At 40.8% G+C, this 15,857-nt stretch overlaps 1 protein-coding gene across 3 annotated transcripts in view; it reads left to right on the top strand.

The window, feature by feature from the left end:
• Positions 1–15,857, top strand: part of SAMD12 (sterile alpha motif domain containing 12) — a 180,193-nt gene that overhangs the window by 33,070 nt on the left and 131,266 nt on the right. For all 3 annotated transcript variants that reach the window (XM_040695942.1, XM_015283055.3, XM_015283056.3), the window contains exon 3: positions 14,536–14,665. In XM_040695942.1, coding sequence (XP_040551876.1) covers positions 14,536–14,665 — 130 coding nt within the window. The remainder of the gene's footprint in view (positions 1–14,535; positions 14,666–15,857) is intronic.

Here is a 15,857-nt window from a genome sequence, read left to right as displayed (position 1 = left end):
TACGGTGTCTTCAGTATGGAACAGACACAGACCAGCTGGAGCGTGTCCAGAGGAGGGCCACAAAAATGATCCATGGGATGGAACACCTCTCCCATGAGGACAGGCTGAGAGAGCTGGGGCTGTTCAGCCTGGAGAAGAGAAGGCTGCCAGGTGACCTGAGAGTGGCCTTCCAGTATCTATAGGGGAGCTACAGGAAAGAAGGGGACAGAGTCTTTAGCAGGGTCTGTGGTGATCGAACAAGGGGAAATCGTTTCAAACTAAGAGGGGAGATTTAGATTAGCTAAAAGGAAGATGTTTTTTTTACAGTAAGGGTGGTCTTTTACACGGAACAGGTTGCCTGGAGAGGTGGTGTCTCTGTCCCTGGAGACACTCAAGGTCACGCTGGATGGGGCTCTGAGCACCCTGACCTAGCTGCACATGTCCCTGTTCATTACAGGGGATTTAGATTAGATGACCTTTAATATTCCTTCCAACTCAAATGACTTTGTTTTGACAAGTCTTCTGCAGTTCTAAAATTCTCTTTTGCATATCAACTTTGCAACTTTACCTGCTGTTTCAGGATAGATAGGAACTAACTTGGTTTTAAATGTAACGCTTCTTAGAAAGGACTTAAATGAATCAATATGATTGGGAGTTTTACCTGGAGTCATTTATTCATCTGTAGTTGGACGGATATAAAAAGCTGCATGAAAATGAAGATTACCTTATTAATGTGATTGAAGTATTATTGGACCTGCCTGCATTTTATATTATTCAGAAAAAATGCCAGCTCTGGAGGAAAAAAAAATTAAACATGTTAATTGTGCACAGAGATCTCTTGCTGAAGGCTGCTGTTGAGATGAAAGCCCTGATCCAGGCAGCAGAACAGCATGGCAGACCTGAAGTGGAATTTGAGATGTTGAAAGTTACTGAAGTCTTTATGCAGTGCTCTGTGTATAGAACAGCGGCTACTTAACCAAAGGGTGCATTTTAACTTGTGAGGTGAATTTACCCCTGGAGTGAAGCTTGAATTCCCTGCTGTTCACTGCTTGACAGTGTTGTTCTCTCTACTAACAAAAATGGAATGATTAGCGTGGATTTTCTGTGTAAACTTAAACTGCAAGCAAATGACCCAAGAACAAGAAGTCAATTGTGTTCCTTTCAGAAATGTAATTAAAATATTTTTGGTTCTTATTCAGGGCTAGTTTTTCCAGCACGTTGATTTAGATGTCCCCTCACGTATCTCTTTCCAGGAAAGATACATATTGCATGTACTGAACACATTATTACAGCTGAATATTCCTCACAATACTGAATTTACCTTCTTGCAGCCCTTCCATCACACTCATCTCCTGAAGACCTAAGTTCCTTAACCTGAGGTCAGGCAAACGTAACATTTGCAGGCAGTCATCTTTATCTTGAAAACCTCAGCTCCCTGTTTCTAGAGACATCTTACAGCTGCCTGCCTCAGGAAGGCACTGCTGGTGCATTTGGGGCTAGATTTACGAAGGGTACTAGGACAGTCCCATCCCATGCATAGCTTGATCTAGGAGGTAAGTTCAGCACAGTAGCCTTATTGCCTTTTGCCTTTCCATTGTTATCCTCTTATCTCTTCTTGAATCTGATCTGCCAAGTCCCATGTATGTAGGCTTTATAGCTCCAAATACCTAGACTCTTGGGTAGAGACAGCAAGGCTAGCACATTCCTCTGTTTCCGTTTAGGATGAGGACAAGCCTGTGACCTTTCTTTTGCTGTGGCATTCATTTGCCTGATGGGAAGAAGTTCTTCCTGTAAGGGAGGGGAGCTGTCTCCCTTTAGCCCGGGTTGGCCTTTGTGCATGTGGGCCTCGTGCTCTGCATGTTCTTGTTGGCTGACTTGGGTAGCTTCCTAGCCAGAGGGGCTGGCCTTCGTGAATCTGTTTGGATGCTATTTGCTTTCCTAATAAAGGAGATAAAAGGGCATTGTAAAGCTTAAGCTCTTTCTTCTGAATATAGGACTTCTTAGTGATGATAAGAGAAAATAGGAATTCCCTCATTAGGGAGCAAATGCTATTTTTTCAAAAGTAATTAGCAAGAAATTAAATTGATGTCAAAAGTGCCCTGCATGCTTTGAAAAATAAGTAGTGTATGTGCCTCCTAGATATTTATTTAAGTTGAGAAATCCGTTGTGACCTTCAGCACAGACATTGCAACACTAGTGCATGAGTCAGATGGCAGGGCTGATCTGCCCCCTATCAAGGCTTACCTCCTTCCTTCGCTGGGAGTCACTGGGAAGCAAGAGGTTGACCTGTCAGCTGAAGCCTGGGGAACTTATACTCACGTACATGTCTGTCCTATAAAGTTGTTCTGCTCAAAATGCATTTGGCTCAAGAGAATGCAGTTAAGAGTCAACTGGCAAAGATATTCAGAAAACTTTGATTGCCGTCGGGGTGTAAAATGCCTTGGCTGCTTCTTTTGCCTTCTGCATATGAATGAGCCTACCCATAAAGACTGAAAGTTGGCATGGTAAGGTTATACTACTTTATACAGTACAATCCTCTTAATTGGCACATCTGCTGGAAGCAAAGGTGCCAAAAATGTGATTCACTCAGAAGGAGTAAACCTTGTAAGAGAGCAACTAGTCATCATTTAATAGGGATTAGGATCCTCTCAGGATGTTAAATGTTCTCCTTGTACAAATGTGCTGTCACTGAGTTAATGACAGAACTAACCTCACTACCTGTTAATGCTCAAGTAACAATTCGCCTTATAGCTCTCCTCATCTGGAAATGCTTCTCTGTACTTTTAAGATCAAAATTTTCATGTATGACATACAGTACACAGCTACTCCCAGACGATAGGTTATGACATGTCAAGTATTGTCTCTGAGAAGTACTGTAATTAAAGATGTGGTCTGTGCTGCACAGCTTTGCTGTCAGAGTAACTCCACCAGCAAATCCCAAGAATAAAAAAGAATCTTCCAGTATCACTGGATGAAAACACCCCCCAGTGCCAGGCACACTGCTTTGGCAAAACTAACGTTCTGCCATAGGTGTGGGGTTTTTTTTAGGTCACCAGAAGGCACAAATTCCACGCTGGCATTAGTAGGCCCACTTTGTATGTGAACAACTTCTTAGCTCAAATATCCTGGATGTTTCACAACTGTAGAAAAATTTATGCTTTTTTTAACTAGATTCACTTGAAATCTCAGGAAGAAGAGCACACTGCTCTATGCAATCTTCTTTTTCACGAAATAGACCAATTTGTATTGGAGTAGTATTCCTCAGCAAAGATGTTAATTTTATTAGCCTTAGAAAATACTACCGTTAAGTTACACTTCATAATTTTGAATTGCCATGTTTCAGTTCATATCCATGTTAGTATGAATAATGTGAATATGAAACAGGCTTGCTTAAAAGTCACAGTCTCACAGTCCTGTCTAACTCTTCTCCTTCCAAGGCAGCCTGTTTTTTAATTCCCCTTGCTAGCTATGGGTAGCCGAGCTATTTCTGGAATTAAGTGACTGAGGAACTGCAGATAAGACATCACCTAAATGTATATGCTTGTGCATGAGCATTCCTGTGATCTACAGAACAAATGAAAGCTGACCAATTTCTTTTAACGCTTACTGGATTTGCAAGTATAAAGTCAAAACTTTGCTCTTTTCAGATCTTTACGTTTTACTCTTTTTTTTTTCTGTTTTCTTTATAGTTTTGTAATTAAAGAGCAAGATTTCAGTGTATCACTGTTACTGTTGTGCAAATTAAATGTTTCTGCAGTGTTTGGCCGGTGGATTTTTCTTACTGCTCCAGGCTGTATTTTAGCTGAATTCTTCTGTACCGCTATCTTAAAATAAGATTGAAATTCCAAGGAAATGAATGGAACTACATAGATGCCTCGTATTTATTTTAATGGCATTGCTAACAGGCAGTCTCACTTCAGTTTGATCCTGGATGCAGCTGTCTGGGATGCAGCTTGCTGAGGTGCCAGGACTGGTTTCCAAAAAGGAAAAAAGAAGTGTGAATGGAGACACCTTTCTAATGATCAGTTTTACAGGCAGATTTGGGGAATGGTTTGTTCTTATTCAGGCCTGGAGAAAATATGTTGTGACAAATAGTAAATTTCCACAGAAGTGGAACTGCAGTTGTGCTGGCAGTACTTCTGCATTCGGGAAAAGGAAGGGCTACATTTCATAGCTGTCTTTGGTTACTCGCTAACTCCTGTTCCCTTTCCTACTGTAGCCTGGGTGGGCTTGAAGTTATAGCATTCACCACAATGGACTGGTCTTCTGTGCCTCCTGCCAGGCTGAGCAGAGTGTTTGGTGGTGAAGACCCGCACCGTAGATCTCCTTGACAGTGGGTGCAGTGTTTAGTCCTAAAGATGGGAAATAAGATGAGCAGCCTGCAGGTTGTGTGCTTTGTCAAGGGTGAGTGCCTTGAGTTTGATTCTCGCTGTAGCAGAAGGTTAGGCACAAAAATGGACATGTGCTTGTAATGAAGGTCATTAATTAATACTTGATGTTGTTGTTAATAGTGGGCTCTTCATTGAAATTATTTGTTTCTTCCTTCACTCATAAAATCATAGAATATCTGTAGTTGGAAGGGACCCGTAAGTAGCCCACTCAAGTAACAGTAGCAAGCAGACTGGAGAAGTTTGAGGAGAAACGTTTTGTAATGATTGGAGCTCTTAGGACACCTGCTGTGAACAGAAATTGTCCCAGCTGTGTGGGATCTGGAGTAGATTTCTGTATGGCAAAGCAGAAGGGTTTATATTTACTTTATGAAGCTTACAATCAGTGATGCAAGATAGTTGGGGTTATATCCCAGAGTGTGACAGGGACTGTGTGGTTTGAATTGTCTCAGGTAGGAGGAGAAGAACCAAAGCCACATCAAAGAAGTATGAAGGAACTGTTGGGTTGTGTGAGGTAAAAATCCCCACCTGACATAGCATCTCTTTGTGTCTGTGTTTTCCCCTGTAAATACCCGAAGGCAAGTATTTAATTTTTGGACCGAAAGGGATCTTCTGCATTGAGTGAGATAGCTTGGCAAGCTAAAAATGCCCAGCGTTTTTAAATGAATTTTAATGTTAAACTCCTTGATTTGGATCTGATCATCAAATCCCAAAGCGGAACGTTCTCCTGGTCCTGTCTGTGTTTTTATTGTAAGCAATGTTGGCCTGCCACTCCGAGAAGTGGTTTTCAGGATGTTGATATCAGAGCTGATGCTGAGGAGTGCTTTGTCTTTGCCTTCTCATCCTGACATGTCAGCTCTTCGCAGTTTGCTGATAATGCCACTACAATTTATCTCAGTGCCAGCATGTGCCATCGTGAGTCTTGTTTTCAGGGTGCGATATCTCACTGGAAGAGTACTTGTATGGAAAGGGTATTGTTTCATTTATTCTTGCTTGTTGTTTTGATACTGTATTCATCTCAATCAGGATAAGTACCCCATGATATTTTATTAACAGCACAGCTCATCCTTTCTTGTTGATGATTCACTTGTGGCAGTTTTAAGAGGGAGTTAGCTACCTCTAACTTGCTTTTACTTCACGGACTAATCTCGTTATTTTTCCTAATTGGTTTCCTTTTTCTGTTTGTAGTACACAGAAGCATGTGGCACACATACCAATGGCAATGGATTGAATTGATCAGGGCATTGCTCGAAAGCTTGATAAAACCTGTCTCTGTGATCAGGTGATGGTGGTGCACTGATCTGGGACCTTGAGGGCGATGTTTCCCCTTGTGCCAAGATGGCACAGAGTGCCTTTCTTCTTACCTCTCCTTTTCTTCCAGGAAGCAAGAGGATAAGAATAGCAAATCTTCTCTATAGGAACTTATCCCCTTTTCCTGCATCTTTCATGGCTTTCCCACCTGTTTTCAGTCTTTCCCCTAGCTGTTTGTTCACAAAGAGAGCTTATGAACCATCACCCTTTCACCTTGTGCTTGGAGCTTGCAGCTGACCCACTTCTGGTGTTGTTTTCCTCTTTTACTCTGTCCGCACTGTGGCAGAGGATTGTCCCTATCCCTTCAGGGGCAGTGTTATCTCTGCAAGTCCAGTTTACATCTGCCTGAACTTCAGGTGTCTTTGACTAACCCTGAGCAAATGGGGATGTGGTTTTGGAACCTCAGGTACCTGTCTGGGACTCATGGTGCTGCTGCAGGCATGGTCAGCTGGCTGTGGAGTTGCTTCTCCTTAAAACAAAGAAAACCACACATAAATCAGCCCTGTATATTCTGACTGTGGATTCAGGGGAATCAGGCTGCCCAGGGAAGTGGTGGAGGCACCATCCCTTTCGGTCTTCAAGAAATGTGTAAATGTGTCACTGAGGGTCATGGTTTAGTGGGCACGGTGTGATAGGTTGACGGTTAGACTTGATGATCATGGAGGTCTTTTCCAACCTTAATGATGCTACAAATCAGATAGCATTACGGCTCTGCTCTGATCTGTCTGAACACCGGTGGTGGGAAGTTACCCACTCTTGCATACACTTGTAACCAGCCTTGTCTTCTGTGGGATCCCAAACATGTACCCTGATGTCAGGCAGCACAGTATAGCTGGACCATTCTGGGGAAGGGCTGCATGAAGGACGATGTGCATGTGAGTGATAGGGTAAGATGTAGTCTAGGTGCTGCTGCCAGGGACAAGCTTTTGAGCATCAGGAAGCCTTAACAGATGTGAGTTCCTTGGGATGTGTGCAGCCTCTGTGCTCGTGTCATCATTGTACGACTCCATTTGCCATGCTCAGGTTATCAGAGATTAGGTCAGCCAGCTGTATTTTGGGTCTTGCTATGTGGATCAAGTACATTTGGCACAGGACTGCAATTGTGAGAGACAAACTTGATACTCAGAGAGTGCCAGCACCAGCTGACTGCATCTCGAGATAATGTGGAAGACTGGGTGGGACTACCATGTCACTCCACTTCTCATTCCAAGTGGCCATTTCACATTCATCATCATAGGTGTGTGACTTGCACAACAGCTGCTGTGCTCTGTCTACTTTAATCCTTCCTGGGTGACGCTAACAACAGTTTAATTCTAGGTTAAAATGGAAGTTGATACGAAATAAACTTTTAAAGTGTTTTTTAGTCTAGAAATATGTTTTTAAAAAAATCATTGCAATTATTTACCATATTGAGTTTGATTGCTTTGCCACAGTGACCCAAATAATCAGTTATGTTGCAACTCTTTGAATTTCTGATCCAATTAGTTTTAAATATTCATTTTTTTTAATCAGTATATAAAAAGGATGCATTACAGTATTTTCTATTTGTTATTTTTAAGCAAAAAACCACATTTTGTTTGTTTGGCATGACCTTTTCTTCTTTTCTTAGCATTAAAATTCTCAATAACACAGACAGGAACCTCGCACAGCAGAGGTTTCAATGCTTTATGGGTTGTCTGCTCATTACTGTTATTTTCTCAGGTTTTTGCTAGAAAAGTCTCTAAGTATGACTACCTGAGAAAATATATTTCTGAATTGAAATGTTTTCTTCTCAAATTCTTCAGTATTTTAAGATACTGTATAAAAGTACGTTCATAACCCTTTATCATTTCATCCGTTCTTTCCAAAACTGAAAACAGCTTTTATGTTAGCCATTGGTTCTGAATTTTACATAGGCAGTTTGGTATTAGCAAAGTAATTTGGAATATATGAAGAAGATTCTTATTTTCTATGATTGAGAAATACGACTCAAGCATCTTCAAAAAAAAAAATCATCATTTTGAAAGTTTTCTTTGGCATTGCTGCTCCTCGTGTCAGAAACTATGAAGGTGATGCTGTTAGCGTTACTGCCTTAACAGCCTGAAAGATGTGGCAGTAACTTATATAGCCTTTTGGAGCTGTGAAGCTTAAATTCACTGCTGTATATATATTTTTATCAAATACAGATAAAAATTCATTTTTTCCAATTTTAAAATATTTCATAGTTTGCTCGCAGAAGATATTTGTTTTCATTTAACAAATATTTCCTTCTCAGCTTCCTGAGTGATACGATCCCTTTTCTTTCCTCCCCTTCTCCCTGCTCCCATCCATCAGTATTTTTTCTGATGCATTTTTATGTTTTCTGCCCAACTGACTGTTATTTTGGGGGGTGACGGCCACCCATCTCGCTCCCTCTGTCCCCAGCTCTAAAAAGACTGCTGCTGCTTTGACTTCTTTGATTTAAACTGCAACTACAGATCAGAGGATGACTTGTGATGTATGCTGGAGCAGAATCTGCCTTAATGCTTGGAGTGGTGCCTCTTTTACTGGTCTGTTTTATGAAACTGATTTTTTTTTTTAGGCATAAGTTGTGAGGTTTGACTTGAGGTAAACACGTGTGAACACATATTGACTTAGCTGAGATGTCAGGAGCAGCGTGTTTTTAAATTGGGTGTTATAAATGGTATTGGGCAGCGTTCTTCCAGCAGACCTGCAGCCTTGTTCGAGTGATTCCAGATGCCCTGTATTTTGTAATCCAGGTAGAGTCGTAAATGCATAACCAAAAAAATATTGGTTTGAGAAGCTCTTTAAAACAACTTGGAACATTGTATATAAAGTCTTTTTAAGAATGAGATTGAAGCCTCTGTCACTTAAATACATAAAGAAATAAATTCAACAGCCTTTCTTTCTGTTCCAGAGTAAAATACCATAAATAAATACAAATTCTGGTGAATAAATTGATCTTGGATACTTGTCAGCTTTAGTAAACTGCACATGTAAGGCTGAAGAGTTAACTTCTATGTCATTGCTCTGGAGGAGCAGGGCTTGGCTGCTGATGCTGTTGTGAATGCTGAAATACACCCTCTAATAACGTACTGGCTACAACCTTGATTTATCTATTTATTCTTGAGCTAGGTACTGTATTCTCTGCATTGTGAAGCAAACAACATAAAATTGCCTCGTATTTAATATGCTGATTCATTTCGTTTCTCTTGGGAGAGGCATTTTTATAACTTGAGATACACAGAGCAAAAAACTGTGTTTAGGTAATGTGAAATTTTTCCTTGAAAAATACAAGAATGCTGAGAACTGTGGTGCTTTTCCTCTTGGCTCAGGTTTTGGCACAGTGTTCTGCAGGATTACGACTACTAAAATACTGCCAGCAAAGGCAGCGAAGGGCAATTTTAGGATACATTTGTTAGGAAAATGAAAGGGAAGGCCAGACCAAGGATTTTTGAGGCTTACTATTTGACTGAGCTGATAAATAGAAATAAAATAAAAACATAATGTGGTTTCTAGCTGTCTAGGTAGTTTGCATCTAGTTAGTGGCAGGGGACCCATTTTGTAGGTATGTTTATGATAAGGGTCATTTTCCTTGGTGTATGGGGAATTTTTTAGTGCAAGATCTAGCTTTAGAACAGGAAAGAAACTAACAAATGAGTTCTGTGGGAGGAAAGTGTGTTTTTTAATAACCCTACATCTAGAGCATCTGGTTGGAAAATATTTAGGGTACGATGTTCCAAAAATGATAGTAGCTACAAGATAGCTATTGCTTTAAAATACCTACATTCCTCTAACTAAGCAAGTCTGTACTAATTATAAAATTAAACATAAAGCTTGATTGTGCTAATATAAGAATGTCCTTTTTGGAGTGGTTATAAGTTAAGCCAGTTGTGTTTCAGATATTGTAATTCTGAATGCTGGACAGTGAAGAATTAGCATATTTGTTTGTTGGGCAGTGATCTGTACGATGCATGCCATAGTAGCTTTGCCATTTGGAACTGTCTTTCATTTCTATAGGCACAGAGGGGAGTGTTAAATTTGTAGTGTAACTGCTGATGAACTTGTTTGTCAGATATTTAACATGATGGTATTTAAACCTCTTAGGAGGGGAATAGCTACTGAACTGAAAACAGCGTCCTCATACTCAAACCAAACTATCGTTACTTGTGGACTTTCAGCTAGGAATAAATAGCTTAAGTCTGTAGCCAGCTATATACATTTGCATGCAAATATTTGCAATTTCAGTATTTTTATGATGTATAGGAGAAAACATTAACAAATTAATTTTTAGGGACTGACAGATTTTCCTCTTCAAAAATTTGGGTGCTCGAGAATTATCTTTAAGCAGCAGCTCATATACCCGTGTCTTGATCTTGTTAGGGAATTTCTGTGGAATCGGAGAGACTGCTCTTATTGTATGTCTATTTTTACTTGTATTTTGCTTTGATGTATTTGTGAAGGAAACTCATATATATGTGCGTAATAAAAGTCAGCTAACAGGTACCGTAATATTGGGCCATTCATTGAAATTCAGCATCCTTTTTGACTCAAACCACAGTAACAAGTAGGCTGGGGAAGTTCAAAGAGGAGCCTTTCATCTCCATAGCTGCACAAGGAGCAGTTGCAGGGCACTTGCTCTTTATAATGAGGCTGTCCCTTCTCAAGATCTGTGAGTGTCTGCAGCAGATTGCTGTATGTGCTGAGGCTGATGATGATCCCAGAAGGATTAGTGGTAAAGCAAGCACCATCCTGCTTACCATGCATTGTAAACGCATCTGGAATTTTATTTTTTTTGTGGATGCAAGTTTGCCAGTCAGACTTCTGTCTTTTGTAGAGTGACAGCACTAGGCGAAAATCAATTATTTGGAATGGTTGAATGCTTCAGTGTGATACCTTTTAAATGTGGATGGTGTCTATTCTTGTTTGAAATGGGATTCATGCTTCTGATGAGTGCACTTTGGTCTATAGCAAAAAAAAAAAAAAAAAAAAAGAGGAAAAAAAGCTAAGCTAAGGGATGTGCATTGTATTAAATATTCAACCATATTCAACCATAATGTTTCTGCTATTTATTTGTATGAACTTCAAGTGAGGCAATGAAAAGAGAGGGAAAAACTGGACATGAGAATTCAGAGGGATGTTTGATGGCACAATCTTTGCTTCACCTTCATCTTCCCTGCACCTCAGCTGGGATCTTCGGATGATGTCATTCATGGACTTAATAGGACATGCAAAGCACTAGCTGAGAACTGCTGTTGTCCTTCAGGCTTCTAGTAATGAAGACTTCAAAGCAACTTTGAAAAGAGATGCCTGGCAAAGTACATGTGCATAAATGCTTTATAACCCTGGGCTGCCATCATGTACGGAATCTGCCCCAAGTCATAATGGAGTTTGGTTGAGGTAACATTCCTTTTCACCTCATATTTAGGCAGAAAAACTTCTCTGGAACCTTCTACAAGACCCCAGGAGCTGGAGGGATAGGTATCCTGCATGTCTAGCGAGGGAATAAAGACTTTGAAAATGATTTCATTCTGTAGACACAGGTCTTTGGCAAAATCATGAAGTAAATGGGTATATTGGTATTCCCACCAACTTACATCAGCAAAGTCTAATGTCAGATGTTCATTGTGGGGAATAATGCTCATTTGAATAAGATTTTTAAGTCTCCTGGACAGACTGTTGAAAAAAATCTTTAAATGTATCAGCTCTGCATTGATATCTGATATCTGATGATTGATATATATATCATTGATTAATATCTTTATTGATGACCTGGATGAGGGCATTGAGTGCACCCTCAGTAAGTTTGCAGATGACACCAAGTTGGCTGGAAGTGTTGATCTGCCTGAGGGTAGCAAGGCCCTACAGAGGGATCTGGATAGGCTGGATAGCTGGGCTGAAGCCAATGGGATGAGATTCAACAAGACCAAATGCCGGGTCCTGCACTTTGGCTACAATAACCCCAGGCAACGCTACAGGCTTGGGGCAGAGTGGCTGGAAGACTGTGTAGAGGAAATCGATGTGGGGGTATTGACTGATGCTTGACTGAACATGAGCCAGCAGTGTGCCCAGGTGGCCAAGAAGACCAATGGCATCCTGGCTTGTATCAGAAATAGTGTGGTCAGCAGGAACAGGGAAGTAATTGTCCCCCTGTACTTAGCGCTGGTGAGGCCGCACCTCAAGTACTGTGTCCAGTTTTGGGCCTCGCACTGCAAGAAAGACATCGAGGCCCTGGAGAGTGTCCAGAGGAGGGCAACAAAGCTGGTGAGGGGTCTGGAACACAGGCCTTATGAGGAGCATCTGAAGGAGCTGGGATTGTTCAGTCTAGAGAAGATGAGGCTCACGGGAGACCTTATTGCTCTCTATAACTACCTGAAGGGAGGTTGTAGTGAGCTGGGGGTCGGCCTCTTCTCTCGTGTGGCTAGTGATAGGACTAGAGGGAATGGCTTCAAGCTGTGCCAGGGAAGGTTCAGGCTGGACGTTAGGAAATACTACTTCTCTGAAAGGGTGGTCAGGCAGTGGAGTGGGCTGCCCAGAGAGGTGGTGGAGTCACCGAGCCTGGTGGTGTTCAAAGAGCGTTTGGATGTTGTGTTGAGGGGCATGGTTTAGCGAGAACCATTGGTGATGGGTGGATGGTTGGACTGGGTGATCCTGTGGGTCTTTCCCAACCTTAGTGATTCTATGATTCTGTGATAAGAAGCCTGCATTGATAAGAAGCTCTGAACTCCTGTAGTTCTGTTCTTTTACAACTCAGTGTTTTTGTATGTTAAAAAAAAAAAAAAAAAGCTGAGTTGTTCAGTTAAATGCAGTGTGACATTATGCATGTGATACTGCAATTGGCTTAATTTATGAGTGTTCTGTGTATAAACTGTTAGGCTGTTTCCCCAGATAATCTACTGTAAAAGTCACTTTACAGAAAAGTATTGGACAGTGGTGGTCTTTTTCTTTTCTCATATAAGGAGGTGACTGTTTGAAGCAGAGACCTTGCTGACTTGGTGTAACAGTGATTTTAGGACAGTTGGATGAAAAATAAAGCAGAAAAGTCAGAAATGCTTGTAATCATCATTCTCACTTGGAGCAATGGCAGCTGAAGTGGTCAGCATGTGACTGGACACCACCCCCTCTTCCTGCACTGTATGTAGTCCCTTTTCCTGTACGGAGCAGCCAGCCCTTCTGCTCACCTGCATTGTGAAGAGTTTTTTGTGAGATCTCTTCTAATCATAGCTGAGGAATACACCTGACGATACTCCTGGTCTTCTGCCTTAATTTCCAAACTGAGACACAAACATCTCTCACTTGTGCATTTTAAGTCTTTGAAGCCACAGCTATTGTTCTTCACGTGCGCAGTCTCACTCTTATTAGAGGCTGTGCCCACTGCCCTGTGCATCCCGTTCCATGCCCACCGCCCTCTGGTGCAGACCCCGTCCCTAACCCCTTTTCCCGCCCCTCCCCTGACACAGCTCCATGCCGTTCCCTCGGGCCCTGTCGCTGTCACACAGAGCAGAGCTCAGCGCTGCCCCTCCGCTCCCTGTGAGGAGCTGCAGCCGCCATGAGGCCTCCCCTCAGCTCCTCTGCTCCGGGCTGAACAAACTCAGGATCTTCAGCTGCTCCTAACGTCTTGCCCTTCAAACCCTTGACTATCTTTGCAGCCCTCTTTAACTTTCCTAATACGTACACATACTTTCTTCTAGACTGGTCATCTGCCCTGCTGCCAGTACCGTGTGAGCAGGTGGGAGAGCTCTGATGTAGGCTCCAAAGTGGTTCTGCTGTAGGAAGCCAGTGCATGAACCTGGCCCTCTGCAGGGATCAGTTGTTCAGTGGTGCTGGATTGTCCAGGCTTCCAACTTTCTGCAGGATTACAACTATTGCCAGTGAAACAGTTAATAAAGGAAGAGTTTGTTCCCTAAGCCAGAATCTTAATTTCAAGCTGACTTCTTTCTGTTAGGACTCTTCAGTTCTGTTATCACTCTGCTGTGCGTAATCTTTACCTTCTCTGTCAGTGGAAATTGCATGGGTCTGGTGAAGAGCAAAAACAGGCTCACAAGTTGTTATGAAACTATTGGTAAAGTCACTGTATTTGCTTTAAAAAACACAAACAAAAAAAGAGTGTGAAGCCTGTATCCTTCTTATGCCAAATATAGTATTGTTTTGAGTAAAATGTCTCTTCAATATGTCTATCTCAGAAGCATTTGCAGATAACAAATACATTTGGTGCCAATAATAGCACTGAGTAGTTCCAAGCTAACTTAAAATACAAGACCATAACAAAACTCAAGAAAAAATGGTACCCTGCCAGGCTGTAATTGAGGTGAGAGCTATAGAGAAACAAAAGAGGTCCCATTGGAGTTGGGAGATGCCAGGACTTTTAACATCTTGGCCATCCTTGAAGTGATTCTCAGCAACAATTAAATCTCTCCTTGTGAATATAAGGAATATGGAGAAAATTACAAGATCATTGCAATGAAAATAATGGGAAAAGGAAGTACTGAAATTAGACCTTTAATGTTTCAAAAGCCAATATTAGCCTTTTGAAATATTGCCTTTCTGGCGATGTTTGCAAAGCATGTGGAAGAAGATGGTCCTCTATGGTCAAAATCTTTCCAGAAAGACTGTTTGTCAAGGAAGACATAGTACGATACATTTTTGTGCTGCAGGGAACACAGATGCGCTGCCCACTACTATTGAAAAAACCTTCCACTGTGTACGATCCCTTCAGTGATACAGTTAAATAGCTGAGTCTTGTGAATGTGCTGGTGACTGCCAGTAACAGCAGCTCTCATCTAGCATTTATTATTCTAATACTGTATATGGATATGGGTGTAAAATTTCTGAAAATAGTTAGCATATGCATTAAATATTTTTCCTTTTGCATTTCTAGTCCGGGACTGTGAAGCTGACCAAACCTGTGGCGTTATGGACCCAGCAGGATGTCTGCAAATGGCTGAAGAAACATTGCCCTAATCAGTATCAAATCTACAGTGAGTCATTCAAACAGCATGACATAACTGGTAACGTATGCACTATCAGAAATATTTTACTTACTTAAGGTGTCACAAATGGTTTTACTTTGTTGGTAATAGACTGTGACTGTACATTGAGGGTTTTCTGTTGATTGCATGACTCCAAAGTTGCAAGGTCTAGAGCAGGGGGACTATCTGCTGATTGATAAGTGATTTTCCTCTCTCTCTAAAATAGAAGTTTCAGATTATTCAAGATTAATATAACAAGGAAAGAAGTCAGTCTTTATGAAGATAAGAGCCACGCCCTTTTCGTTACAAATCAAAACCCCAACCATTAAGAAATGTCTTGTGAGGAAAAATGATTATTTTTTTTTTCACAGAGGAATATTTTTTTAGATTACGTTTATATTCCTTGGGCTGGGAAGTGAGATCAACTGACCCACTCCCTACAGCTTAATCAGGATTAACGCAGCAAGCTTTTTTCTTACACACATTTGTTTAACTTTGTTCTAGAAAAATGACAATTTTTTATCTCGTTATTCTAGTGTTTTATGGTCCTTAAAATTAATAAGGGAAATATTATTTCTGCCAGTGAAACTAATTTCTGTCCCCTAAGTAGCTGGAATACACATCATCATTTGCTTTCTTGCATGTCTTCCTTTATTTGACAAGGAGCTTACCACTTGTATGAATTTTCCTTGACTAGTCTAAAAAGTATTCATTCTGTCATGGTTTTTCCTCCAAATACCCATAAGACATCTAAATCCTCAACACTTGCTGTCTTGTCAGCAAACCATATATTAAAAAGCATTGTCGTGTTTTATTTTCCTATTAGCTTTATAAGTTGATATTGAATTTGTTCCAGTAGTAGTATATTAACTAGCCACTTTGAACTGACATTGGCTCAGCTGAGTAGTTGGACTAATACATATATACCTGTAACTTGGGAGTTAAATAGCATTTTTACTCATACCACAGGAATTACTTAGTCTGTAAAAAGTTTCATGTAGAACATTAATTTGTTCTCTGAAGTGATAGCATACAAAACATAGAATTGACATTCAACCATTTAGTATCAAGCAGTGATTTCAGATCCACATGCAAACCTCAGTGTAAAATAATATATTGTTAACTTTTGCCTGTTCATTGCCTGCTTGTATACATGTACTTGTGGTGTTTCAAATTTTCCATTGATTCCTTCTGTTATTCTTTCCCTTTTGATAATATATGAGTAATTGCA

Source organism: Gallus gallus, chromosome 2 (assembly GCF_016699485.2).
Source record: "Gallus gallus isolate bGalGal1 chromosome 2, bGalGal1.mat.broiler.GRCg7b, whole genome shotgun sequence".
Taxonomy (NCBI): Eukaryota; Metazoa; Chordata; class Aves; order Galliformes; family Phasianidae; genus Gallus; species Gallus gallus.
This window is presented reverse-complemented; position numbering and strand designations above follow the sequence as displayed.